The sequence below is a fragment of the Patagioenas fasciata genome, chromosome 14, assembly GCF_037038585.1.
Source record: "Patagioenas fasciata isolate bPatFas1 chromosome 14, bPatFas1.hap1, whole genome shotgun sequence".
Classification (NCBI taxonomy): Eukaryota; Metazoa; Chordata; class Aves; order Columbiformes; family Columbidae; genus Patagioenas; species Patagioenas fasciata.
In genome coordinates, this window is record NC_092533.1 from 7986328 (window position 1) to 8014097 (window position 27770).

The 27770-nt window shown below is 38.0% G+C and overlaps 1 protein-coding gene across 5 annotated transcripts; it reads left to right on the plus strand.

Annotated features, from left to right (window-relative positions):
* Window positions 1-554: 554 nt before the first annotated feature.
* MAPK9 (mitogen-activated protein kinase 9) lies at window positions 555-27770 on the plus strand. 5 transcript variants are annotated; one of them, XM_071814725.1, is made up of 12 exons: window positions 555-695; window positions 5140-5314; window positions 7893-8022; window positions 9154-9212; window positions 10228-10366; window positions 10894-11059; window positions 12002-12073; window positions 16443-16625; window positions 17540-17664; window positions 18198-18261; window positions 19875-19946; window positions 20709-27770. In XM_071814725.1, the coding sequence occupies exons 2-12, from the start codon at window positions 5193-5195 to the stop codon at window positions 20849-20851; spliced, it is 1275 nt and encodes a 424-aa protein (XP_071670826.1). In that variant the 5' UTR covers window positions 555-695; window positions 5140-5192; the 3' UTR covers window positions 20852-27770. The 5 variants fall into 5 exon arrangements, with proteins under 5 accessions (XP_071670826.1, XP_065704787.1, XP_071670827.1 ...); XM_065848715.2 differs by lacking the exon at window positions 12002-12073 and adding an exon at window positions 12304-12375; XM_071814726.1 differs by lacking the exon at window positions 12002-12073 and adding an exon at window positions 12304-12375 and having other exon boundaries at window positions 20781-27770.

The following is a 27770-nucleotide window of genomic DNA, read 5'->3' on the forward strand; positions in this document are numbered from 1 at the left end:
TCCCTTCCCTTCTGACCCATCTCCCGGGAAAGCTGCGTGAGGATCCTGCCCCAGAGCTTGGGGCCATCGCAGACCCAACGGGACCCTGCGGGACCCTGCGGGACCCTGCGTGTGGGACTCTGTCATTGTCCCAAAGCACAGGTGTGAGGTGACCGTGGTATGTAGTGCTGTGACAGGCTTCCAATGTGCAATGTCATTTTGCTGTGGTGGTTTGAGGGCTTCCTACACACAGCGGTGTTCACCTCACAGAGTGCTTCTGGAGCAGGGCAGCTGTGAGGAAACAACGGTACCACCACTAGTGTGGACATCACAGCAGCTCGTGAGGAGGCACGCCTGTGAGGTGACATCATAAATATGGTGACAGTTTGACGTGCGAGAATGACATCACGACGGAGGGTGGGTGGCTCCCACCTCATTAACCCCAACTTCTCGTCTCCGCTGTACGCCCTCACGGCCCTCCCTTATATAGCGGCCAGTAGGTCCCGCCTCCGGTGCCTGATTGGTTGATCTTTGCTGGCAGAGGGTTACGTTTGGGTTGAGCAGCTGTCTGTCAGCGGATGTGGGCTCGGCGCGGCCTGTGTGGAGCACCGGGAGGCCATTGTGGCTGGGGCAGCTCTGCGCGCCGGGCGAGGAGGCGGCAGCGGCCCGCGAGCGCCGCGCCCCGTCCCGCTGGAGCCCGACCGGGGGAGGACAGGGTGAGGGAGGCCGCGAGGGGGGCACTGCGGGCGGTGGGGCTGGAGCGGGCCCAGCTCCCTGCTGCGGCGGCCGGCCCTTTGGCGACCGAAGTCGGTGACTTCGCCGCGGGCCCCACCCGCCGGGTCGAGGTAGAGCCGCGGTTCCCCGTGTGCCGCTGCCCCGGGCCCGGCCGAGCGGGAGGGAGGCGGGGGGAGCCAGGCGGCAGGGCTGAGGGTCTTTCCCTTCTTCCTCCGCGCCTCTCCTGCGGGGCTGCCCTGGCTGAGCCCCCCGCCCTTCCCCGTGCCGCAGTGCCGGCCCCGGCCCGCTCCTCTGCGGCGGGCGCTGCCTCTCCGCCTGCTCCCCTCTTGCTTCGTGCGCGGCCCCGGGGCGGGATCGCCCCTTTCCTCCGTCCGCTGCCAAGCGCCGGGGGCTGGGCTGCCGCTCCGCTGTTGCCGCCGTGTGCGGCCGGGCCTGGCGTCCCCTGGAGCCCCTCCGGCCCGAGGGGGTCGGGGGGAGCGCGGCCAGGCCGGAGCTGCGCGCCCGCTGGAGGGGAGGGAAGCGAAGCGGAGCTTTCTGTTGAGCCAAGGCGATTTCTCAGCAGAAGTTTTAGAAGAAATGATAGATGGGCTCTTGCTCATTTATGCACGTAATTTTAAAACCACATAATTGGTTACAGGAGGTGCACGTATAAACTTTATCTTTCCTTCTGCCAACTAGCCGTAGCAGGGGAGCTGAGATACATCCAGAGTTTGTCTTAGGGTATGTGTAACAGCCGAGTGATACTCTAACAGGTAGTTGCTAAAACCTTTGGTCAGTAATTGCTTGGTTTACCTAAAGAAAAGTGTCGACATCTCAAAGAGCTAAGCAGATCCAGAGTACCTCTGCACTGCTGTAACCGATTGATGCTGCTCAGCAGCTGCTTTGCTCTACTTACCTTTGTAACAGACTATTTGAGGGTTGGGAGTGGAGGGATAGGATATAACTCCTGATGATTGTGCAGCTGGACTCATACCTGTTGATATCTATTGCTGTAAAGATTAAAAGACAAAATGCACAAAAACATAACACTAGTGGTTAGGAGTCTTTAAAAGGACACATCTGGATTTGAAGTGCATTTGCAAGGGTGAATAAGAGAATGAGGGGAAATTTTCTGCACGGAATTTCCATGTCTTTTCATAAAAAACACATATGTGTTCATTGTCTAGTCATTCTGTCAGCTGTAGAATTTTGCCTTGAAGTTTAAAAAAATCAAGCTAAGTTTCTTGATGTTTGTATGCTTCATTGTCAATAATAATATTTCTGTAACCAAAACAGCCCCAGGAGTGTGTTCCCAACTGCTATAACCTGTTTGTTTCAGAAGCTTTTGACTTGAAGATATCCAGAGGACAGATCTGGTTAATAATGAGTTGCCATTTTAATAAATGCCTTTTAGGGAAGTGACTGTTGAATACAGTATTCGTGCTATAGTGCAGTTGCTTTAAACTCTTGAAAATTTCTTCATGGAATTCTGTGTAACAACTCATGAGCTGACTGATGGTGTATTTGATGTGTTGGTTATTTTTCTAGTTATCTTTCATGAGCTACAGGTTGAAAACCACTCCTGTAAGTTTCCTGCATGGGATGTGCTCAGTCAGTTTTGTGATTCTTAAGTTTCCCTAATTGTACAAGCAAATTATACTAAAAAAAACCAAACCCAAAACACTCACTTTATATGCATCTTGTGCATGCTCTAAATTAGAACACCATCCCGAAATGTTGTGATTCAGAAACGTGCTATTATCAATAAGTATGTTTACTGACCATACTTGTATCTTTTATGTTTGCTACTGGTCCTGTTTGGTGCAACTGCAGCTAGGAAGCCATGAATGAAAACTTATATTTAGGAAACGGAAATAATGTCTACTTTAAAAAAAATCCTGCACTGGAGAATGTTTGTTAGCTGCAGTGATGTATGAGAGAATGTATGTTAGCTGCAGTGATGAATCAAATTAGCTCAGGTAGGAGAGTAACAGCTCAGGATTAAAAAACTAATCTGCTGGATATACTTTCCACTGAGAATGGGAAATCTGTTTTTGTTCAAGGGCTCTGGCCCCTGAAGTAGATTATCTTTCTGACATCCTGTGAAGACCTACAACCCCTGGGCACCTAATTTTACATTAATGTGTGTCCTGATGCTTCCGAGCAGCTTGCAGCTTAAGTAAAAGTTAGGGCTCACCTTGCTTTTCTTCCATATTTTATGGAGCAGTGTGGTACTTAGCACAGTGAATCGTAGTGGATGTCAGAATACATAAAACTTGTGTATTTCAATGCCTAAATCCCTCTTTGGGTCTAGTTATCCTGATCGCTAAATTAATTTTAAAAGATGGTTTTGTACAGACAAGGTTCCTTAAACGGAATGTTTCTGTGGTTCAGGATAACTTCCTTTTCCCCTATTTCTTTTTCTCTGTTACAGAAGAGGTACAGCATAGTTCTCGCATAGCTAACAAGTCTTCAACTCGATTCCCAGCTTATGTAAAATCTATACTTTTTTCAGTTTTGCACTGTCTTTTTTCAGAGAGAGTATTTTGACCTTCCAGCCATACCTCTCTTTTGATGTATGGAGATCAATTGAAAATACTGTGGCTGCTCATTGACTATTAATCAAAAAATTTGATACTTCAGAGTCTGTGGCTTTGGAAGAAAGACTGGGGTTGTTCCTGGGATGCAAGAGGAAAGGTTGAGAGCATCTCTTAAGGTGGTGTTTTGGTCTCGTGTTATCATGAACTGATTATGGAACCATGTTTGACAGGCCCTAAAAATATTTTCTCGATGAACTTTGCTTCCTCTCCCTGCTACTGCTGTGGCAGAGGCAGAAAGTTGGTAGCTCACATTTTCTCTTTGCTGATCCTTTCTCCTCTGCTTTTTTTCTTGAGCTTCTAAGAGGAAATATCAGGTAAACTTACTGTCTAAATTGCTGCCAGATAAGGCTAAGTTGAATATCTACTTCTTAAAATGCTGCTTAGATTTTGAGGAACTATAGAAGGTAAAAGGGACTCTAGGTATTTCTCAAGAATCCCTTTAGACTAACTGTTACCAGTTGAAACCCAGTCTTTGTTAGGATTTGTAGGCCTTTGCCTGTTTTCCTTGCAGATTTTCTGGAGGTCATCTGCTGGCTTAAGCCATGGAAAAGACGCTGCTACCTCCTGTGTGCACCTAGGAAGAGAGGGGTTCTAATTCTTGAAGCAGCCAAAAGCTATTTGTGTGGCTGTATGCCCTTTTAGGACAGACTTCTGGGTTGATCTTGAGGTTTTTCTGTTTTGCATCGGCTCACAAATATTCTGTAGGCCAGCAAAGAGGGCAAATAGGTGCTCTTTCTTCAGCTAAGCAGACATGGGTGGTTAGGACAGCTGCTCTGGGAGAAGGTGATCTGCTCTCATTTCCCTTTTCAAGAACACTTGACTGTGCAATTTACTCGAGGCTGTAATGACACTGTCTGTCCTAGTGAATGTGAAATTGAAAGTAGGAGAATTTGTTAGAGATCTCTCCAGTAATTAGTAAGGTAATTTTCTTGTAAGGTTTGGAAGAGAGATGAAGGCCCAGGAAAACTAGAGGTCTGCATGCTTGTTAGTGCAGCACTTTATTATAAAGTTGAAGAGGTTTAGCCCATTACCATGCTCTCCGATGGTAATTACCTACCTCTAATTCATTCTTGACAGATGGATATAACTTATTCTCTATTCTGACATGAAAGTCTGTTTCAAACTATAGCACAAAACTCTTATTTCTTGTAGGACCATAGGTACGGTGCCTGATAGCAGAGAATGTTGTGGTGTTTAGAATGGGGGGGCGGGTTACGATAGGTACAGATCAGGGACCGGGTGCCTGGCAGAGCCGTCTGACTGAGCTATGTTGAGAGGGACGTTGGAGAAACTGCAGCAGCCGTGGGGATTTTGGAGGCAGTTGTTTTGTTTCAAACCTGTTTTGCAGTTGTAATCAAGTCTTTTAATAAAACCCTGGTGGTTTGTTTTTTTTCTATGTCTGTGGATTCCATGCGTTTCTGCTGTTGCTTTTATCTGCATTATTAGTGTTTGAAAGACGTAACTTATGATTTTTTTTTTTCCTGTAGTAAAGAAATTAATCTTGGAACATAATAGTAATTCCAAGTTAGGGAGTATCCTTCATGTAATACAGCTGTTGATTTGGGTGGTTTTGTTTGTTTTTACAGTTGTTTACTTAGCTGCTTTTTGTTTCAGGGATTTAAATAGAAACATTCATTTACTTAAAGCTGTGAAACCTATAATTATTTGCTGCTTGTCTGCAAGTATTTTTCATTAGCAGTGGTAACACGTAAAGTTGAAAGAATCCTTATTTAATGGTACACTGTTGAAAAATTCATATGAATTAAAATGTGTAATATATTTTCCCATCTTGTCTGCCTGGTCTTAGTGACAGATTGAATATTTGTTTTCTTTCTTTCTCTTTAAGATCTTGAAAACTTTACCAGACCCTTGAGAGAGAAAACTACATGACACTACACCATGAGTGACAGTAAATGTGATAGTCAGTTTTACAGTGTTCAAGTTGCAGATTCAACATTCACTGTACTAAAACGTTACCAGCAACTGAAGCCCATAGGATCAGGGGCACAGGGGATTGTTTGGTGAGTAATAAATACTTTCATTTTATATTTATAGCTTTTTATATTTAAATAAACTAGAACATATTCCTAATAGAGGTGCCAGAATGTCAAATACTGATGATAATTTCTCTCTTGCTACAGGGTTATGGACTAAATAAATTCGAAAACACCTGCTTGCTCTAATTTAGGTGCAAAACTATTTTTTGTTTTAGGGGAAAACTAATATTTGGATAACTGCATAAATTAAAATGGTTAACTAATTTCCTTCTCATTAACCACTTTATTTTTGGTTTTAGTTCTCACATTCCCCCTGTAGTTATGACATTGCAGTGTAAGGTATGACAATGCAATGGGGAGAGATTCTGGGTTTTACTCATTTCTACATCATGGCCCCTTTCTTTCCCCTCTTTTATTCCCGATCACTCCTGTACATTTCTAGGAGCCATCAATGCAGTGCCTTGCCATTAACTGGCAGGATGAGGCAAATCAGTGTCATTGTCACTCCATGGATTAACCAGAAAGGGATGCTGTGTGAGGGGTTGGGCTGGCCCGCTCCTCCTTGGTGTGTCACCTCAGCTATGTGTCCAGGACGGGAGACTCGTTAGTCCGATCCTGAAGCTTAGTCTCTTGTGTGGCACCACACCTCTGGGCCAGCTAAAGGTAAACGTTTTCAAATGTTTTTTTAGACCGCAGCAATGCATTCTGCACGACTTAGTGCCAACCCGTATTTTGTTGGGCAAAGCTTACTTGATAACAGCAGAAATGTTTGTCGATGCATCTGTTTTTAATTCTTCCCCTTGGATTGTGTAGGTAGCAGACAGCGTTGTGTTGGTTTGGGGTTTTTCTTTGAGTCGTGATGTCAGTGACTCCCATGTAGATGAGCAAAATAAGAGATTCAGGTGGACTTATTTGTATGTGCTCTAAGTGAGCCCTGATACAGACCTGATTTGCCAGATCACAAGGGGACACTTCCCTTAACATTGCTCCTTCGTCTGCTGGTGACCTGTGATTAACTTCAACAGCTCATTCTTGTCAACCCTCTCGGTTATTGATTTTAAACTAATTGGTTATTAATTTTAAACTAATTCCCAGGTGTAGTTATTGATATATCCAAGACCTAAATTTACAGATAACATCTTCTAGATGAAGTGAATCAGTGCTTTCATATTTGGGAGGAAAATAATTTATCCAGTTGTCTGGCCAGTTGAATTCCTCCCATTTGTGTTTTGTTTTGCACAGACATAAACACTTTAAATCTGAGAGTGATTGTATCATTGAATAATGACTTGCGTATTTCACAGAGCTAAGTTGAAATAAATGCTAGTGAGCCTTTAGTGCAAATGACACATAGATTCAAGTTTGGGACAGGTAATTTGGGGCATGCCTTGAAGAAAACACATCTCATGGGTGAGCCCTACTTTGTGGTGCTATTGTTTTTTCCAGTGGGGAAAGCAGTGACTTGTGTTGGTAAACTTAATATAATGTGTTGTTACGCATATAATTCAAATTATTGTTATCACAGAAGAGCTATATGTTTTGTAAGAGTACTATAATATGATAGTCCTTTAAAGTCTGGTATCATACATATCTTGATGAGGTAGGGAAGGAGCTGAAAAAGAGCTTAAATGTGCTTGGAAAATATATGTGAATGAGAATTGTTTTCTACTCTATGAAAGCAACATTAAATGGAAATGCAGTAATGCATGAATCCTTGTTTAAAACTGAAACTATTTAAAGACTTGAACTCATGAGTAGTTCATGGTATGAATTCACATTTATTTTGCTGAATAGTCTGTGTGTTAATAATGAAGAATATTCATCCTTTAGTCCTGTTCTGGATATACAGATAATTTGGCTTTAGATTCTTACAGCTGTTAAAGCGAGTTCACACCTGTACTCAAACTGCAGAGGGGACGAACAAGCACAACTGAAAAACAAGATAAAACCAATGATCACGTTTGCTTTTAAACTTTGGTATTTCTCCCTGCAATCTGAGTTTTTCATATTTGTTCTTTATTTTTTTTCCAAAACCACGCGATGAATGTCACATTCTGCTAGGCATGATAGTTGTGTGTAATTGTAAACAATCTACATACAGGACAGTATTGATAGCTGCAGAATGGATCACAAAGACGTGGTTGCGACTTTCCTTTAGCAAAGAGAAGTTTCTGTTGCAGATACAAAGTGATTGTCAGTCAGCAACTGTGTCCAAAAAAAAATTCCTCCAAATATACAGATTAGCCAGTTGAAATGCTGCTTGATTTCAAAGAAGCTTAAAATATTTTTAGACCTTGCAATTTGGAATGTGAATCTTGAGTCAGCAGATTCAGTCTTAAGACAGAAAGGAGTGCAGGGAGACTTCTGATGTCAGTGGCTTCTGCTTAAGCGATTTGTTTTTATTAAAGCATGTGTAGATTTTAAAGGATGTTTGTTTTTTAAATGAAAATAGATGAAGTTAGTATAAACAGCTTAGTGGATATGCTTTGTCTCAAATCTTGATTTTTTTAATTTATTGTTTTTCCTCACTCCTGCCTCCCTTTTGCGCCCTCCTTTCCCTCAAACAGACCAACTTAAGTTGTTTGTCTTTCAAAACTTCTAGTGCTGCGTTTGATACAGTCCTTGGAATAAATGTTGCTGTGAAGAAGCTGAGTCGTCCTTTTCAGAATCAAACCCACGCAAAAAGAGCTTACAGAGAGCTTGTTCTTTTAAAATGTGTCAATCACAAGAATGTAAGTTTGGCTTTCTGTTTCTCTCTCATTACTGTAAGTTGTCTAAAAAGCTCAGGATTTGCTCTCTTACTTGCTGCTAGTAACCAAAGTAATGTAAAAATAGTGGAAGACTGCAAAGATTTGCTATGGGTAATATAGTTCTCTCCAAATTGTGGTGAAATTCTGGGGTGAGCTATTTGGAGTTTGAAGTTTTGCTGCACAGTTGGTACAAGTTTACCAGCAGTGTTGCCTTTTAGAGTTGGCCTTGCTGGGTTGCATTTGCCCTTTTAAGTCGTACTGCGGCAAAGCCTGGTTGGCAGCGGGTTTGTTTGTGGGCTTGGCTCTTGTAACTGCACTGTAGTTAAATCTTCTGAGCTGAAGCAAGATTTTTATTACAGCGTTTGACTAGTGGGGTTTGCAGGGATGCAGCACTTTTATTGGTAAACAGAAGTTAAATACTATGGACAATACATGTATATTTAAAATCTTTGAACCTTCTGAAACAAGGCTTACTGTCAGTACTTCAAGAATGCGAGGTTTATGTTGACTGATATGTTCTCATACTAACACAAACTAAACACTGCAGATCATTGAAGGTGTGCACTGAGGTCTCAAACTTCTTGGAGTCAATAAGTCTTTTAGGACTGACTTTTAAGGAAGCTTTTGGTGAAATCCAGAAGTAGCAGAATAAAAGCGAGGTGGTTATTAAGGATGGCAGTCCAGTAATTTCAGCAGTTCTTCTAGAAATAGTATGTAATAATCTAAGTTTAACGGAATGGTGTGGGGCACCTCTGAGTTTGTGTTGTTGGACAGCCTTGGTGAAAATTCCTTGCACAACATGGGATTTAAAATAAGGGATTATGGGGGAAAATGAGAGATATTTCAGGCACTAGGGAGGGAGATAGGTGTCATATAGTTTTTAAGAGAAAATAATGGGTTTGTCCTGTCTTAGTTCCTTTGGCATACATGCTGCAGTCTTGACCTATTTCTGAATCAGCAGTTTTTTAATGTATATAAGTTAAGTGAAGCCAAGTAACATTCAAATTGAGTATAATAGCAGTGTGCATTTGATTTTTGAATAGTAACTTCTGCAATAGTGGATTTTTATGTGAATTAAAGCTCAAGTTTATTATGTTTATTTTTATTTTGTAGATAATTAGTTTATTAAATGTTTTTACACCACAGAAGTCACTAGAAGAATTTCAGGATGTGTAAGTATTAGATTTTTTTTTTTTTAATTTTCCTGAGCAATAGTAGCCAAAGCCCTGGAGCTGTATTTATAGTATCCTGCAGACTTCACACTTTGAAAATAGAGGGTAGCTAAAGGCTGAATTTAACCTTTCATTAGTCTTTATTTCTAGTTTTCTTTAAGGAAGACTAAGAAAGATGTTTCACTATATGCGTTAGATGAAAGTGGAAAATAAAAAAGGAGGTTATTTAACTGTTATTCATATAGCTGGCTTACTTTGCTGATAGCAAATACATCTGGTTTGTGTGCGTTGTCCTTTAGCTAAATGGGTCACCTCAAGATAATAACTTGGTCTGGATAACCAGATATAACTTTTTTGCCATATCAGTTGCATTCAGTATTTTTGGCCTCAATTAAGAACTGAATGTATTTCTTTTTTATGCTGGCTGTGCCAATTGATCTAGAAATTATTGTGGTGGTTTAACTGGTAGGGCATTCATCAGCTGAATATTCTGTTGTGGTTTGTGAATGGGCTTCTTGGGCAAAGGGAGGTGTGTGTGTATGTCTGAAGGGAGTAAGCAGATGATATTTTAACTTGAAAATGAATAATTCCTTCATAGACCTTACTGTACTGTTCTTCATTTTCTCTTTTTTTTTTAATTAAAAAAAGTGAAGGGAAGCATCATTTTTGATACATTGCAATATCTGCAATTCCTGCATCAACTTCAGTCAGTCTTAGTTTTTTGTGCTGCCTAAATTCAGCATTATTCTTCTGTATTACTGTTTATAAAACTAGTGGAATTCTAATTGCTTGTGATCCTCTATTGAACATTTAATTTTTAATAGCTAGACTATTTAAATAGATAATTGAATTTTGAAACTGCTCATGCATGATTTTTTTTTTTTAAATCCTAAGCTTTTTGACACTTATGCTAGTAAAGTAGTTTACTTTAATTAGACATCTCTTATGCTAGGCTTAAACTTGAAATTAAAAGTAAGACTTGAGTTTTCTTAATGCTTTCTCTCTTGTGCTCTAGATATTTGGTTATGGAGCTGATGGATGCAAATTTGTGCCAGGTTATTCATATGGAATTGGATCATGAAAGAATGTCTTATCTTCTTTACCAAATGCTATGTGGTATCAAACATCTCCACTCAGCTGGTATCATCCACAGAGTAGGTAGTATTAGATCATTGGCAATACTCTTTATGTACACAGATATTCTATGAGACAGGAGGAAAGGCAGGGGGTTGTAACTTCATAAGTTTATATTTTTCATTCATAAGAATAGTACTAAACCTGAAGATTGTCTATAAAATGTGACTATCCATGAACCTTTCAAATTACTAAAGAATGAGTCTTTAAAATGTAATATTTACCCCTTAAATATCTGTATCCTTGGAGATATTCAAAAGCCATCTGAATGTGTCCTGCAGACAACTTCAGTTCTGGTTTTCCCTGAATTTTTTGAATACTTGGCTGTTCAGCCTTTGACTTGTCTCTAGTCTGTGTATAAATAAGCAGATACATCAGGACATGAATATGCAGTTGTTAATGTGAAAGAAACTGGTGGTGTATATTGAAGGAAGGGAGGGTGTGTTATTCTAATTGCTTGTGATGAACTATTGAACATTTAGTTTTTAATAGCTATGTTGTTGTTCAATATGTTGATTCTTCCTTAACTGAAGTAATTTCTTGTTAGGATTTGAAACCCAGCAACATAGTAGTAAAATCAGATTGTACGCTCAAAATCCTTGATTTTGGACTGGCGAGAACAGCGTGTACTAACTTTATGATGACTCCGTATGTGGTAACACGGTATTACAGAGCACCAGAGGTTATCCTTGGAATGGGATATAAAGAGAATGGTAAGTTGCTGGAATAACACATGTGCTTTTGACAAAATATTTCAAGTGTTTCAGATCATAAGAAAGCGGGGGGAGGGGCTGGTTTCCCCCTGCCATGTCTATTAAAGTATGTTAATCGTAGTATTGGAAATAGCAAAAATTACACTATAATAATTTTGGAGAAGGTAATAGTTTTCTTTGCACCTATCTCTGTTTAACATATACTGCTCCTTCTCCTGTTTGTGTTATCTCTTCATGCATTGTCTTGTTGCCTTTTTTCCTACAAAAAAACCCAACATTGAGACATTTATGCTGGATAATATTTAAAAAATCAAGATATAATAAACCCTTTAATCGATGTTATTTTATTCTGAAGCATCTTCTTTCAACAGTGTCTCCCCTTTTGCATCTCCTATTATTAAAATCTGTTTCAGATCTCTATGATAAACCCCATCTTATACTCTCTTAAATCTGCATAACACTCGAGGAGGCTGGGTGTTGTCTTATTAAATACAACACAGCGATAATGTATTGAACATTCAGCCAACCAAATTGCTGGCTAGGAAGTTGTCCCTGATTGTGTTGTTGGGGGCTTTACCTGCCGTTTTTTACTAGCTGTGCAGTAATATGCTGCCTCCTCTGGACTTCTACGCTACTACGTGTTTTTACGTTATCACAGGGGCTTGGGGATACTGTACTTTTTGTGTACGTGTAACTTGGGCTGCATGATACAAGGGACTTGCAGGACCTTGCTGCAAGAAACTTTCATTAATGCACAAGGCAGCTTGTTGTAGAGCAAGTGCTATATGGATCAGAACATTAGTAGAGGCTGTTCTGGATGGGACAAAACCCAGGTTATCTGCAGGACTGTAAGAATACAGTGTGACCTTACAAATAAATAATTGTGGTATTGAAAAAAAACCTCTTTAATCTTTTGTCCTTGTTGCACCTAACATATGATAGTGGATATCTGGTCTGTTGGGTGTATTATGGCAGAAATGGTCCTCCATAAAGTCCTGTTCCCAGGAAGAGATTGTATCCTTCTTCGTGGTCATTTCAGAAGTGTGAACACTGATTGTATTTTACCAAATGCTAATAACACAGTTTAGCAACAGTCAGTTGGTGTGGATATGATTGAAAATTCATGTTAGCAGTTTGTTTTCCTACATTGTTGTGTTTTATTGTAGATGCTAGATGTTTTGGTTTGTTTTCCTCACTTTGGTTCATGAAACTTCATAATCCGATCATTTCATTTTTACTTTCAGTTGATATCTGGTCAGTCGGGTGCATCATGGGAGAATTGGTGAAAGGTTGTGTGATATTCCAAGGCACTGATCGTATCCTTCCCTAGTCATCCTTGAATCCCATTCCACTTCCAACAGAAAAAACAATTCTTTTGATCTCTTTAAGTTTAAAAGCATAAGCATTTTTTTTCAATAATATGTTTTAATAGATCTACTGTACTATTTGAAGTTAGTGTCATTAACCAAAATGTTGAGGTTTCAGTTTTATTTTCTTAGTAGACTATATTTAATGTAATTCATACTAGTTGAATCCATAGAATTTATACTAAGAGTTTCAGCTTTTGTAGCTTAAAAAAGAATACAGTTAGGTTTAAAAAATAAATAGCAGGAAGTATATTTTCTTACTCTTGTTCATTATAGATAAGTGGTATAAGCAAAAGCCTACCAAATTACTTAATGCATGGATTTTCCTTACTATTTGCTTGAACAGTAGACTAATTTTTTTATTATTGTATGATTTTTTGAGTTTTGGTCAGATTTTTTTCTTATTAGCACTTGCTGGACAGCAGTGTCCTCATTGCAAGCACACTGCATGAGAATGCTTGCTTTATTATCTAATATAAAAAGAAACCTTTTTGGGTTTTCTTCTTTCTATCAACATTTTATTTTGGGCTTATTTTTTCTGTAGGATTGTCATTCCTTCATTCTTCCCTCCAGGTTGTTTTTTTTTAACTCAGGTTTGTCTTCTCAAAATTCTGCTTTCTTGTATGATAGAAACTTGTGGGAAACTTTGCTGTGTTAAAAACAAATGCCCCATAAATATGTTTTCGTGCCTTTGAGACTGGGAATCTCAGTAATCCATCACTAGATCACAAACAGATCTTTACGCTGTGCTAAGTGAACAGAATTGATCAGTAAATAAAGGAAGTGTTCTTGGAAGATTTTGATATATTTCTAAATATTTCCCTAGAGACAAAATTTAAAACATTTGACTCATTATCAAACTACAATGATAAATATTGGAGCAAACCAGATGTCATCCTTGATTCATAAAATCTGTCTGAGTAGTGGTGTCGTAGGCCTAGACATCCAAGGTTGATGAGTAAATAAATAGAACCAGACAGTGTAATTCAACCAGAATTGCCGGTTGTGGCTGTAGCTCGTCAGAAACCATAGCTACTTGTGGTCCAAGATTTTGAAGAAAGTGGAATATTTTTTGCTTGTTAGCAAGTAAAAGTTGAACCCACCACTAAAAGTATCAAGTATATTTTCACCAAATCTTTTCATATATACCTATGTATCTTGTAGAGGAGGACTTTAAATTTTAATCCTAAATTTCATGACACTAATCTTCAGTGGTTGATCATGCATTATTTAGTAGTACAGATGATTAAGTCTTTTTATTTTCCACCTTTCTTCCTTTCTATACTTATCGTTTTACCTTTTGAAGCCTTCAGACCAACCTAACACAATTCTTCGTGTATGTTGTCATTCACCTGCATGTTAGCATGAGCTACTTTGATTTATTCATGAGTAAATGAAGGAAATTTTGTCTGTACTTGTTAAATATACAAGTTATCACTTGTGGTTCTCTGGAGGTCGCTGAGGTTCCACCAGTCTATATTTCAAGGGCTCTCCTCCCCTGGTATCTTATCGAAGTGCAGAGTTACACTTGCAGGGTTTTTTTCCTTTTGTAAGACTTCCAGTTCCCTTTAATGTGAAATACTGATAACTCTTTGTGGTGGTGAACTTTTCCTGAGTGATAGCTGCTTCAGTCAGATTGTCAGTTTTCTTCCATGTTTTGACAGTGAGGTTTATGTGGGACACGGGTGTGCAGCGCCATAAAATTTTGATTTTTTTTTTATTGCTTTTATTTTTCATTGACCTGAACTTTAAAAATATCACATTGTTTGAGGATTTAGAGTAGGGAACCACACGCAGCGTGTTACCTAATGACGTGGCCTTGACTATCTGCAGGAAAAACCTGCTTTTAGATGGAATAGTTTGTGTTTTCCCATCTGGTCAATGGGATACGGGCAGCAGCACTCTGGGTGGACTGAGATGCTCCATGGAGATGGATGCGCCTGGCTGGTGCTGTGGAGGGTGAGCAGGGCTCTGCCAGTGACTGGCCTGAGTTACTGGGACCTGCTGGGAATGAGAAATGCAGAAAAAACAGGCAACATAGCTACCTAAGATGAAATGATGGAAAGCCTAGGAGCACCACAGTGGTTTTAGTGCTCTTTCTGCCCAGGTGGTGAAGGAAGCTAGTTGGCCGACTGATGCAGAAAGTATGAGGGTATATTCATGCTTTCTTGTGCAAAGCCCTGTGTGACTGAGAGTGTAATAAGGGCCCTGTGTTCAACTTCTCGCAGAGCCCCAGCAGTAGGCAGCACGCTGGCGTGGACCCAACTATTCTGGTTGCTTCGACCTCGAGGTCACTAGAACAGGGAGGGCAGTTTTGTCTGCAGGTTGCAAGGCTATTCCCATCCTGTGCTCTGCATGCTTTGTGCTAAAATTAAGAGTGTTGTGCTTTTTGCGTTTTTTTTTTCCCCCATTTGGGTTGTTGATAACAGGCTTAGCTTATTTCAAGTCCAACCCTATACTGCGGATTTTTTTCTTCCGATTTTCAGTATCTGTAAAGCACTTTGAAACAATCCAACTGACAAATTGTTGTTTTCCAGTTTTTATTAGCAAAGTAAGATAGGTCATTAAGTTTTTCTGCCCTCCCCCAGTGCTCTGAGACCACAATAGACTCTAATTTGGTTAGCGCACTGTCTAGACTGCTGTTACTCAAATAAAAAGCATCCTCTTGAATCTAGATTGGTGGAGATCTCTCACAAATCAGTTTTACGGTTAAGAACAAAATTTCCTGGTGTATGTTAAAATTGTCTTTGTATGTGTTTTGTTTTAGCATGAGAGTTAAGAATATTGACTTCTTAATTTTGATTTTAATATAGTTTTTCCATTGGAATGTATTCAGTAAGGAAATAAAATTTTCAATCTTTGTATCGGAAGTCTGAAGTCTTAGCATGAAGTAGTGACTATGCACATATTTCTAGTTGTATTCTTGGCACACTAACTGAAATAAAAGCACCTCAGTGTTTTTTAAATACATCTTAATTCAAAGTGCAGCAAGTTTGTTTTGTAATGAAATCTGTCTATGTGAATGGATAGGTTGAAGTGCTAGATTATTAACTTAGCTATGAATATTTGCAAGGTCCATGGTCAGACTCTGGAATGGCACAAGCTTTTTATCAGAAAAGCTGTGAAGTGTAAATCTGAGTAAACTTACATATCAGCTTATATAAACTTAGATAAAGCAGTGTCTTATCAGTGTGATAATGACCTGGTGTGGCCATAAGGAATGTTACCGTGTCTGGAAGTGCCTTCACTTGAAAGAGGGAGCAGGGACACTCCAGAAGAAACATGAGGCACAATTGCAACTTGTGGCTTGTAAATGCAATTCCTACAAAATATTTAAATTCGGAATTTAAGAACAGAATAGTCTCTTGGTATTACCACAGTCGCTACACTTCAACAAAAGAACCTGCTAAAAAACCGTAGGAATCTGGTTTCACTGTTTGAAATTCTTTTGAGTCTTTTCTGAAGTTGAATTTAAAAACAAAAATCCAAGCAGCCCACAACCTAGAGCCTGATTTCCTTAGGCACAAACTTCCTTAATTTGAGTGGGATGTATTTTTGCTTTGGGTTTTTTCACATATTTTTCCCACCTTCAGGAATCTTCAATGTTGATGGTATTGTGTTCTACTTCAGAAGATTCAGAAGGTTCAGCAGCAGCCTTTCTTTTCTATCCTTATAGTTATTGTGCTACGGATACAATTGTCATATAAATGTTCTTTTGGCCTCAGAAAAAGTATTGCTTTCAATATTAGCCAGCAGATAATAATAGGCAAAAGATACCTAAGCATAATGCATTGTGCAACACTTCTAGCCAGCCCTTAAGATTAGGGAATCTGACTTTTATTTTTGTCAGTCTAGGTTTTTGCATGGCAGCTGGGAGCACTGTTGATGCTAGAATGAAGTTCGTGTTTGTGTCCTTTGTTCAAGTTTTCATTACATTTTCACATTCCTGTAAGTGATATTTTTGTATAGTGCAGACTTCACGTTCTTCAGCTGATTTTCCTAAAGATATGGTGCAGATATTGATCAATGGAATAAAGTTATTGAACAATTAGGAACACCGTCAGCAGACTTCATGAAGAAACTACAACCTACAGTGAGGAATTATGTAGAAAACAGGCCAAAATATCCTGGTATTAAATTTGAAGAGCTCTTCCCAGACTGGATATTTCCATCAGAATCTGATCGTGACAAGTTAAAAAGTAAGGCGAGTTTCCACCCCCCTTTGAAGTTGTTAATTTAAAATATCTGCAATACACTTAATTAAAAAAAACAAAACAACTAATATAAAATATTTATTGCAGTATGGGTCAGCATTAGAGGTTTCATGTCTTCTGTTTCTTATGTCCTGAAATCTTAGTACTAGTCAGTAAATACAGAACTATTTCCCTACCCACAGTATTCTGCTTAATTTTCTTAATTCTAATCCTTTGATAATGTCTATCGCTTAAATATTCTCTGAAAGTAAGACTCGTTACAGAGGTTATTTGCAGTTATCTTTTTCTAGTTAATGTGTGCATGTAATTAAATTTGGCTATACTTTGGCTTTAAATAATTACTGATTAAAAAACCCTTATTTTCTAGATTGTCAGGTATATTTTTTGACATAAAATAACTTACAGACTATTTTGTCTGAAAAATCATTGTAATAATAAAAAACATGTCAGTGAAGTGGCATTGCAATAATGAGCAGCCAATTATTGTGCAGTAACAGCTTTAAAGGAAAAATTAATTTGATGTTGCAGAAACCAGATCACGGCTGTACCAAGATGTATTTTTAAGAGCTTATTAAAAAAAATTCTGTTTTTTGTGTTCAGTAATTAATGCCAAATAAACTGACACCCATGTAACAGCAGAACTGTTCAAAATTGAGGTTGATTGGTGTCAGCTGCAGGGTTTATTTTATTTTGGATAATAGCAAAATAACACACTAAAGGGGTGAGACCTCGTTTAAAAAAATATATAGAGCCGTATGGGAAAGCTTGGATGTGTGGACTTGTTTTCACAGTGAAATCCATTACAGTGTATGTCCTATGTTCCCCAAACTCGTTTTCTGTGTCAGATGTTAAACTCTGCAACTCTTTTAAGTGCTTGTTCTTTTCATTTTTACTTTCAGCCAGCCAAGCTAGAGATTTATTATCAAAAATGCTTGTAGTAGATCCAGACAAGAGAATTTCTGTAGATGAAGCCTTACGTCATCCTTATATTACTGTCTGGTATGATCCAGCTGAAGCAGAAGCTGTAAGTTTGCATTTAAAATTAACATTAAGATAGCAGTTTAATAACTTTAAAGAATACCTTCATTTTTAGTCAAGCGCATGCTTTGAACTCATTCTTTGGCTAGCGAAAGTCACCCATAAAGCCTTCAGCTCAGCATCAGCAGCAGATCACCTGAAGAGCAGCTGCTGGAGTGGAGCTGATAAGTTTGAAAGTGGTTGATAGTGTTGATAGTTGCTTTTACTTTACAGAAAGAGTTGCTGTGTTGTGGTAATCCAGGACTTTATGGAAAGGGGAATTTTTCTAAGGCCCCATAAAACCTTACAGTGAGTTTTACTTTAGTTAATGCTTTGAAACAGCCTTTCAGTGATAGGCAAACTTAAAAGCAAATTCTGGAGCTGTAAAATGAATGTGTCTTTCAGGTACAGGGAATAGACTGCCAAAGATGAAGGTAACAGAATGCTACAAAAGCTGTCATTTTGGGGGTTGTTTTAGTTATGATTGGTTGTGTTAACCTGATGTAGTTAATTACACTATAGGCTTTCCTTTCTTTGCAGCCTCCACCTCAAATCTATGATGCACAGCTGGAAGAAAGAGAACATGCAATTGAAGAATGGAAAGGTAAGCATGACAAATGGCATTTATTGTAATACATTGTATTATTAATGTGTGGCTCACAGTGCATGTGCTGCATTGTGTAACTGACTGGAACCCACTATTCCAATTACACAGTGCTGCTTGTGGCAGTGTGAAAAGAAACCAATAATGGGAAAATGTTCTAGTTGGAGGGAATGTATATGTACACATGCACATATTTACATATACATACATGTAGCCTTCTGGAATCTATTCAACAAAATGCCAGAGTTTTCTTTCTTTCTTGACTATTTTGTTGTTTTTAAGTGTTTGTAATCTCAATGTTTTTTTCCTTGATAGAAAATGCTCTGAAAGAAACACGGGCCTCTTCTCAGTGTGCATTAAGCCATATCTTTTGACAATATTTACTAATTAATTTGTTCTAGAGATCTTAAATAGCAGGAAAGAGGTTTTTTGCTGTGTGTATGTGTTTTTTCTCTCATTGCTTATTTATTGAACAAATAGGTCACACTGTTGATTTGAACAAACAGCATTGTGGTATTTAAATCAATTACATCTTATAGGTCTTGTCAAAACATTAAGAGGTGAGGCAATTCAGGTTTTACACATCTACCATCAGAAGCCTGGTTTTGCTTAGTACTTTGGAAGTAGCTTGTTTTTGCAAAATGGCTCTAAGTTTCAGGTATTGATTCTGGTTTATATATATTTCATCTAGGGCATGTCTGCACAAATACACTTCCAATTATTTTGGATTAATGCAAGGCAGATAATTAAAATGGATTAGTTAAATCTAATTGAATCCATTTTTAAATGTTACTCAGAATTAAAGAGGTCTTAGATTTATTTAAATACTGTTACTCTCTTAAGACTATGGATACATACACAAGCTACTGAGAGTGAACTGAAAGTATAACTGAGTGTTCCTGATGCTCTGCAGCAGTAATAATCTTTTTGCTCTGAAGGGGCCAGAGTAATGCATTTTATGTGAACCACACCACAGACATACCAAACAGAATAATGGATTCTTCTTTGAAGTTACACCTCTCTTTTGTTTGTCGTTGGTCATGTGTCCATGTCCTAAATCGTCCTTGATTAATCAATGAGGACTTTCATGCACAATTTTAATTATTTGTTTAGCCTGCTTCAAAATTTCCAGACTTTCCTCAGTGTATCTATGGAGATAGATTTTAAAGAACAAAGACATTTGTGTGTGGTTTTATTATCAACATAAAATTTCCATGGGGGTTATCCATATGTTTTCTTAAAAAATCCAAATCAGCTTGGTTTTGGGGTGTGCTTTTTTTTTTTTTTACAGTTTATGTATACCTGTCGTGTACTAATACTACGTTTTGGGGTGGGATGGTTGTTATTTTTAAATGGACAGCTATTCTGTTTATAAAACAGGTTGATTTGGTACATGCTTGATGTCTTTCTGTGGTACATAAAGAAAATCCGTAGAATTCTCTCATCATTGCCATACGCCTTTAAAAAAAAGGGAGGGGGGGGTTGCACTTCCAGACTGACCCTTAACCGTGTCATTGTACCTTTACACATATGTAAATTATATATAAAATCTTTTGTAGTCTTACAGTGTGTTTTCGCTCTGTTCTTTTATTCTCCCACCCTTCTCTCGTAAGAATTAATATACAAAGAAGTAATGGATTGGGAAGAAAGGAGCAAGAATGGTGTGGTAAAAGACCAGCCCTCAGGTTAGTCATTGTTTCAGTAGTTCTCCTGTAACTGTGGCACATAGTGCTGACCTGTGGCACTAGGGAATGAAGAAACCCTGCTTAATAATCCAGGTAGGCAAAAGCATTGTTGTTCAGGACTCTCGATTCTGATCTGGAGGTACACATGTGGTGGTTTTTCATTGTCCTTAAGTAAGTTGGAGGAAAACTTAAGTCTTGCGTGTCCACCACCCTGAGCTGCTTTCTCCCCAAACGGCTCAGTCACCAAATGAAATTATCGATAGTGTGCTGCGCCAGCTGTTGTGTACGTATCTTCTATGCTGAATGCTTATTCTATAGCTCTGCATGAATGAGTCCCTTTCATGCAGGATTGAACATCATTAGGGCGCCTTGTTTTAAACTAGGTAATATCGCAAAGTATTTATGCCCGTGACTGAACCCTTGGTGTTTGCTGCTGTTCTCTTGGTTCAGTAATTGGTATCTTGTACTGTCTTTTATTAACTATATCTATTAGATTTCTTGATACTCAGGTCATAATTCATGTTATACGTTCTCTCTTTTTTTTCCCCCTGCCTAGAGAGGGAGAAAAACAAATCTCTCAATGTTCACCTCAGGTTTTGAGTGCTAGGGAACTGAGTGCTTGCTTTTCTATTGTCTATTGATTTCTGAATTTTCTAAGGATTTCTGTGGGGAAAGCGATGCTCAGATGCTAGAAGTGTGGTCATCTGTACCTGCAATATTGTCTTGCCTCAGATTTTATTATGTTTGGTTTACTTAGCACAGATGCAGCAGTGAATAGCAACACCAGTCCTTCCCAGTCATCATCTATCAATGACATTTCATCCATGTCAACAGAGCAAACATTGGCCTCAGATACAGACAGCAGCCTCGATGCCTTGACAGGACCCCTCGAAGGATGTCGGTGATCAGCCAGGATTGCAGACTTGATTTTGGAAAAGATCTCTTGCTTCCATTGGGCCTGAATTGCTTGTAAGTTAATGGAACCAAGTAGAAAAACTCCATGTTCTGCATGTTCTGCTAAAGTAATGCCTGTTTTTTTACTCAGTTGTTATGAAATTGCCTGCTTAATGTTGTAGAATGAAAGCAAATCGATGTCTAAAGAACAAAAAATTTAAAGTTAGACACTGTTACAGGCTTTTCTTCATTTCAGCCTATTTCAGGTGAGCAGTTATAATTGACTTTTAGCCAATAGCTCCTCTTAAGTGGGTTCATGCATCTTCAGTCCCAGCTGGCAGGCTTCTGTGACACAATGGTTGTTTACATTTTAATACAGTATTGCTCATTATTAGGTTTTTTGAATGTATTGTCTCTATGAAGTTGGATTTCCTGTGTGACTGTGGCAGTTTGCTTTATTTAACAACTGGAGTGTTATATCTAAGTGTGAACTCGCACATCAAACACTCTCAGAACTATGTTTAAAGGGCAGTTATTTTTCCACATAGCACTTTTTTTAATTGAGCCCTTTCTATCTTCACTTTCCAATGATTCTGTCTATCTTCTTGTAGAAGGGATAAACATGAAGTTTAAAGAATATAGCCATTACTTTTTATTTCATCTATGACTGTGTCTCTAATTTCTTCAGTTTTTTAAACATAGATGGAAGGTACAGTGGCTTAATTAAATCATAAGGAAGGATGAGTGACTTACCTGTGAAGCAGTGCCTGTTTAGAAGAGGAGAGAATGCTAAAATGTTCTGTATTTTCTAGCTTGTGATACTGGTCCTTTAACAAAAACAAACAGAAAAAGAAATATGTGATGCTCTTCATTCACTGCAAACTCTGATAAAAGGACAGGTGAGTTGGAGAGACTCGCAGCCTCAAAAAGAGCTGCATAAATGTTTTCCATTTTTTTAATGGGTCCATTCTGTCTAGTGAGAAATGTAAGAAATAAAAATACAGTAGTTTTGAGTCACTTATAAATCAAGTACGTACTTAACAAACCTTAGCTCTGTTACCACAGTAGGAAAACCTCTCCATTTGTACGGGGGGAGGAAAACATTTAATACGTATTTTCTAAATACAGTGTCAGAGAAGAAGAGATTATTTGCTGTTTCAATTCAGTTTTCAGAATCAGGTAACACAAACATTGCCTGTACATTGCATGATATGTTGAATTAGAAAACGCATTTGCAGTAGAGTAGGGCTTAAATTGCTTTATACTACACACTTGTGAATTTGGGCACATTCAGTTTGGAGTGCACAGGTGTGAAACTTTGCTAAAGGATCTTGTGTGTGTGTGTGTGTGCATGTGTGTGAGATTAAACTATATAGAGTAATAGATGTACACTATGAGGTAAAACACCACTTTTCTTAAAGGCACTATATTTAGCTGTTGATCCAGATACTCTTGACTTGAATATATAAATAGAACTTATAAGATATACTGGCCCGGCCAGCCACTGCATTACTGACATATTTCTCTTGGAAAAGAAAGTTGTCCATGTTTTCGACCTTATAATTTGAAAAGCAGCAATTTCTTTTTATGCAAACTTTGCTTTTATATTACAATTCTGCCCCTTTTTAATGGCTTCATTTGCTGTACAAAAATATTGAGGTTTTACTGTCCCAGGAGATTAAAATAAAAAACCAAAACAACACCAAAGTATTTAATATGATGTTAACTTCGAATTGTCATCTGAAATCTTGTATTCTTAAAATTCTGTTTAATTGAATTGTGGGATGTTTAGGCTTGGGTTTTTTTCCTTGTTTTGTTTTAAACCTACAGATACCTTAATTTATCTTAGGATACAGACAGTGCATGTGAAGCATTTTTAGTGCATTTTTGTTACTGGAAAAGGCATTTTAAAATACCTATTTACCATATTGCAGAATGGTACAGGTTGCTGTTCCTCTGTGGTTTTTAAATCCCTTTTATTTGTGTACATTAAAACTACTGAAGGCACCTATTCAACATGAACAGTAGTGATTCACTAAGGAAGCAATCTACTGGATCTCATTTTCGAAGGTTTTATTAATCGTTTTCAACTGAAGTTGCACTGTGCTGTGTTAGTTTTAACACTGCTTTAGGAGACTTAATGCAACGAAGTTGTATTTTTTTTATGTGTGTATATTTTGGATATTTGCAGAGTTGAATTTTTCCTCTTGGACTTGGGCTGCTCAGAACAAGGGGGAGTTGGACCAGGTGACCTCCAGGTCTCTTTCAACTTAAATTATTCAGTGATTCAAATTATCTTTTGATGGTTTTTAACACAACTGCCCTATCTCCATTATTTGAACTGGTATCCAACTTTCTGATAGACACTGGTAGCTTGAATATGTTCTCTTGGAACCAAAAAACCTCCTGAGATTGACTGAGCTTATTTGTAAGTCTTATTGCAGAAAAAGCTGCCTCATACCTTATTTTTCTAACGCCATCTTGCTGTGGCACACACTGAAGCTCCAAAATTTTACAGAAATGTTGCTGCCTCCGGAGCACACATGAAATGTCTGTGAATATGGTGGATTTTGATTCCAGTGTTATTTAAAACCGAATTGCTGATGACCCAAATGAACACCCATCTCAAGGAGGCACATACACAGATTACAGATTACAGAAAACTTGTGCAGAATAGGTGCATGCTAAAGTTCCCATGCTGGTTCATTGTGCACTTACAGACTATCAATGCACTGCATGTGGACGATGTACACGTGTGTAGTCCTATTCCTGACTGCAGATCAAGCTCAGTGCCACATTTGTGAAATGACCCTTGATGCTGGGAGAACAAAATGGAAAACAAAATGCACATGTAACTTGACAGGGCTTTAAAAGTTTAGAGAGTTTGATGTGCAATATAACCGCTTTTATTTCTAATACTAAAATCATGTATGTAAAGTGATGCAGTTGACCATTCTTTTGCACTTTGGCATTTATAAATATTTATATGTATTTAAAGATTAAGAATGTGTGTGTGTATACATATACATTATATATTAAGAAACCTGCTCAGTTTTCTTAACAGGAATGTTACTTTGAGAGACTTTGTATAGTGTTAAACACTACTGCGGCATACAAACAATTTATGAAATCTGACTGAAAATAAGTGGTGGTCGACATAGATACAATCTGTAGTCTTAACTGCTCACCTGAAAAAAATAATCGATGGCTATCAATCAGATTATTTACCAGAAATGTTATGTAAAGTGTATGAACACTGAGTAGCTGAATGGCATTGCAGAAATGGAGTATGTTTAAACAGTTCATTTCATCTGTGCTCATATCATTTTTCCTCAAAAAGAAAAAAAAACAACAAACCAAACTTAAAAAGAGAAGCTTGACCTTTAGAAATCCGCATAAGCAACCTGTGAGCGTGCTTTGAGGAAATACTGTGATATGACACGTCTAGTTCTTTATTGAAAAAGATGAGAGATGAATGTCAAAATTAAGGCTTTGTCTGCATGAATAATACAAAATAAACTAGTCTATTGATTGGAAATCAGTATTTGCAAACAGCCTTTGAAGTTTTGTAATCTTTTTGGTAAGGGTTTGCATTTCTTTGTCAAAATAATGGAAATTAAACTCATCCTTAACTAGCAATTAACTAGTTGGTTGGTGAGTTTCAAAACCTGTTAGGAACCAGAGGGCTCTTGAGGTTTTCTTTGCCTTTTAGGACAAATTGTAAGTGATTATTCAAAGTTAATTAAAACAAAAAAAAGTGATTCCATATGTTTATTTTTCTTTCCTAGAGGAAGGACCTTAAATGCTAAATAGTTTTCCTTTTTAGATCTGATTATATTTGGTTTAAAATTACAATTTTATTAATGAAGTGGGATTAAGACATTCAAAATACAACTGACATACAGGGTCTCCAAGAACTGAGTGAATGACCCTTTTTTGGGGGGATCAGAAGTGCAGCCCTCGAGTTTGGTGTGTGCTGGAGGTTCAGCTTTAAGGTGCAGACAAATCCTTACTGCCCACAGTGCCGGTTTGGAGCCCGAGGTCGATCCTGCAGCGATAGTTTGTGTGGAGCGTTTCACTGCACTTGGGACACTTGCAATGGAATTACTTTCAGTGTGGCGGGGGTAAATGCTGAACAGCCTCTGTTTGTATATTCTACACACGTCATATGGATTCTATCAGGGCTTGATGCTAAACTTAGTGATACCATATACTGGGAAGCAAATTCTTCCCTGGGATGTGTATTGTGTGATTCCTACTCAATGCTGGTTTTGATCCAGGGACGCCTGCACCCAGATACAGAATTTGGATTTGAGTTCCTATAGACGAATCGAGTAAATTCTTTGCTTTTCCAGAGTGTCTTTGATTATTTTTTTTAACATGTTGAAATATGTCAGAAAGAAATGTATTCCAGCTCATTATTTTACATATATTTTAGATTGTCTATTACATGAGTGATAGTGATGTTCTAAAAGCGTATTACACAACTTACCAGGTCAGTTTTAGTTTTTGCCCACTCTGCATGATTAAAACGTCTGGAGCTAAACTAATGGTTTAGGTAAACTATCTTCTCTCATATTAGTGTTGGAGGAAAGTGGAGAGAGAACCATCATTTCTGTTTGTGTTCTATAAAATGACTATTTTTGTAGCTAAAATTATAGTTGTTGGATTTCAATCCCACAGCATTGCTTTGTGGATATAAATATACCTGGGTCCGCTATTTCAAGCAGTTTATGTATAACAAATCCAGTATAAAATTAATAAAATGCACTCTTTTGCGATTTATTGAAAATATGGCAAATTATTTTGGTCCAAGAATTCAAACCAAAATAGAGAAAATACACTTAACTATTTTCATTTTTTTCCTTGATGCTGCTGCTTATTTTTGGAAAGGGTGCTTGCAGTTTTGCACAAAAGAAATCAACTTTATTAATTGCTGGGTTTGAAGCACTTTAGGATTCTTCTAAATGCAACCAGTATATGGTATAAAAAGGAACGACATTAAGAAAAATGTTTAGTGTGTTTAAGTTTTGGTTGCCGTCTTTGCTATTTTGATAGATTTGATCAGCGTGTTCCTTCAAGTATAAACCTGTTTTCAGAGATTTTAAATTACAAGACTTTTAATGGGCTGAAATGTAACGTGTAGTAAGAGATTGAGAAACCACCTTGTACTCAAATGCCTGTAGGGTGACTTGAATAGCATCGTGACTACCCGGCCGTCTGTGATACCAGGATACAGCGGTGCGTTCCTATAGCGAGGTCAGTTAGCTGTGAGCACTAGGGCTGTTTTTCTTAGACACAAAACTTTGTATTAATTTTTGGCTACGCATCATAAGGTGGTTGTATGTGCTGTGGGAAGGCCAGAACATTTGCTGGCTGGACTCCACTGCAGTCATGTTCGTGAATACCCCGGGAAGACTCTGTCCTTGCTCCGAAATAATCTTCCAAACCTGACCCTTGCTCAAGTGTTACTGCAGCGAGTACATGGAGATTCGTTTCCCAGACTGCGTCTGTAGTTCCACACCTCATAGATTCTTAGGATAACAAAAGCAGAGGAGAAAGAAATCGGGTAAGAACAACATTTGATGTTCATTACCTGAAACGGTAGTCATATTTTACTGATAACAGAGCTAATTTGATACCCGTGAGCATACGCTATTGTATTGTCTTCTAATGGGGAAAATCTTTTTTGAAAAAACAAGTGTGTCACTAGCTTTTCTATGAATTCAGATGCTTAAATTGGTGCTAATTTTTTAAAAGAAAATGTAACAGATGGTTAGCAGTGTATTTGTCTGTTTTTGATAACTATATTTTCTTAACTGGTGGCAAGCCAAACTTTATAAAATGACTAATGTGCATTTTCAGCTTCATCAGATTCCCAGATTTTCCTAAAGTAAAATGTTTAAACTTCCATGGTAGTTACTGTGCTCTGGAGCTATTCCTGTCAGTGTTTTATACACTAATAAAATGAACACCGTTAGAAAAGAGCAATGCACAACTATCCCTTTCTTTAAATTATGTGACATGTTGGGTTCCCCAGGTGGTTTTAGCAGTTTAATGTAATCAAGATAATTAATTAAGAGGAGATCACAGATAGTTGTGTGCAGTTAACTCAGTACAGTGAAGCCTTACCTGGTCATTAAGATAATTTATAAAGATTATACAAATTTTCATATATTTTAGAGAGGGAATAACTAATAGAATTGTTTTCATGCAAATTCAAATGTTGATTCCAGAGAATATATTCTGTAATGTACTCCAGAACAATTAAAGAGTATAGTAGGCTCCTGGAGTGATTTATGAAATCCAGCTTTATCTAATGACTCAAACCCCCTCCAAAAATCAGTTCTTTGAGAACTTCTTTTGAAATGCCTTCAAGTCTAAACTCCCTTCCAAACACGTTGTCTGCCTTGTTTTACGCCTCCTTCCCTCTTCTGTTTACCAAATGTCACAAAAAGTAGCATCAAGCCCTATCACTAGAGTGTTCTGATTTTTGTGGCCTTAATATTAGTTACAGTATGGTATAAAATTTCAGAAGAAAGATGTGCTTTGAAGTCTAATTATATAGTTACACGTGGCCTCTTCTGCCTATGAAATTAGGCCTTGAATGTCATATCTCATTCTTGATGCTTGTGCAATAGGAACGTGTTCCTTTCAATGCAGTGGCTATTTTGTCTGATGCTGGATTTTTCTTTTTAGAGTTGACTAAAAGTTGACTTTTTTTTATGGACAGCAGTCGTGCTTCCTTGGTTTTGGATTGATTTTCTTTAAGGAAATTAGAATTTCATATGGAAAACTGTCAATAACTAGTTCTGAAGTGTTAGTTAAAGCCTCGTTCTGAAGCTTTTTTGTTTTGTTTTCTCCAAAAACTTTATCATAAAACAGTACTAAAGCCACTGTAAAATTACAAATAAAGATGTATACTTAAAA

Coding starts and splice junctions, on each gene's coding strand:
- MAPK9 (XM_071814725.1), top strand. CDS start 5,193: ATGAGTGACAGTAAATGTGATAGTCAGTTTTACAGTGTTCAAGTTGCA. Junction 9,213..10,227: donor CTAGAAGAATTTCAGGATGT/GTAAGTATTAGA, acceptor CTTGTGCTCTAG/ATATTTGGTTATGGAGCTGA. Junction 11,060..12,001: donor AATGGGATATAAAGAGAATG/GTAAGTTGCTGG, acceptor AACATATGATAG/TGGATATCTGGTCTGTTGGG.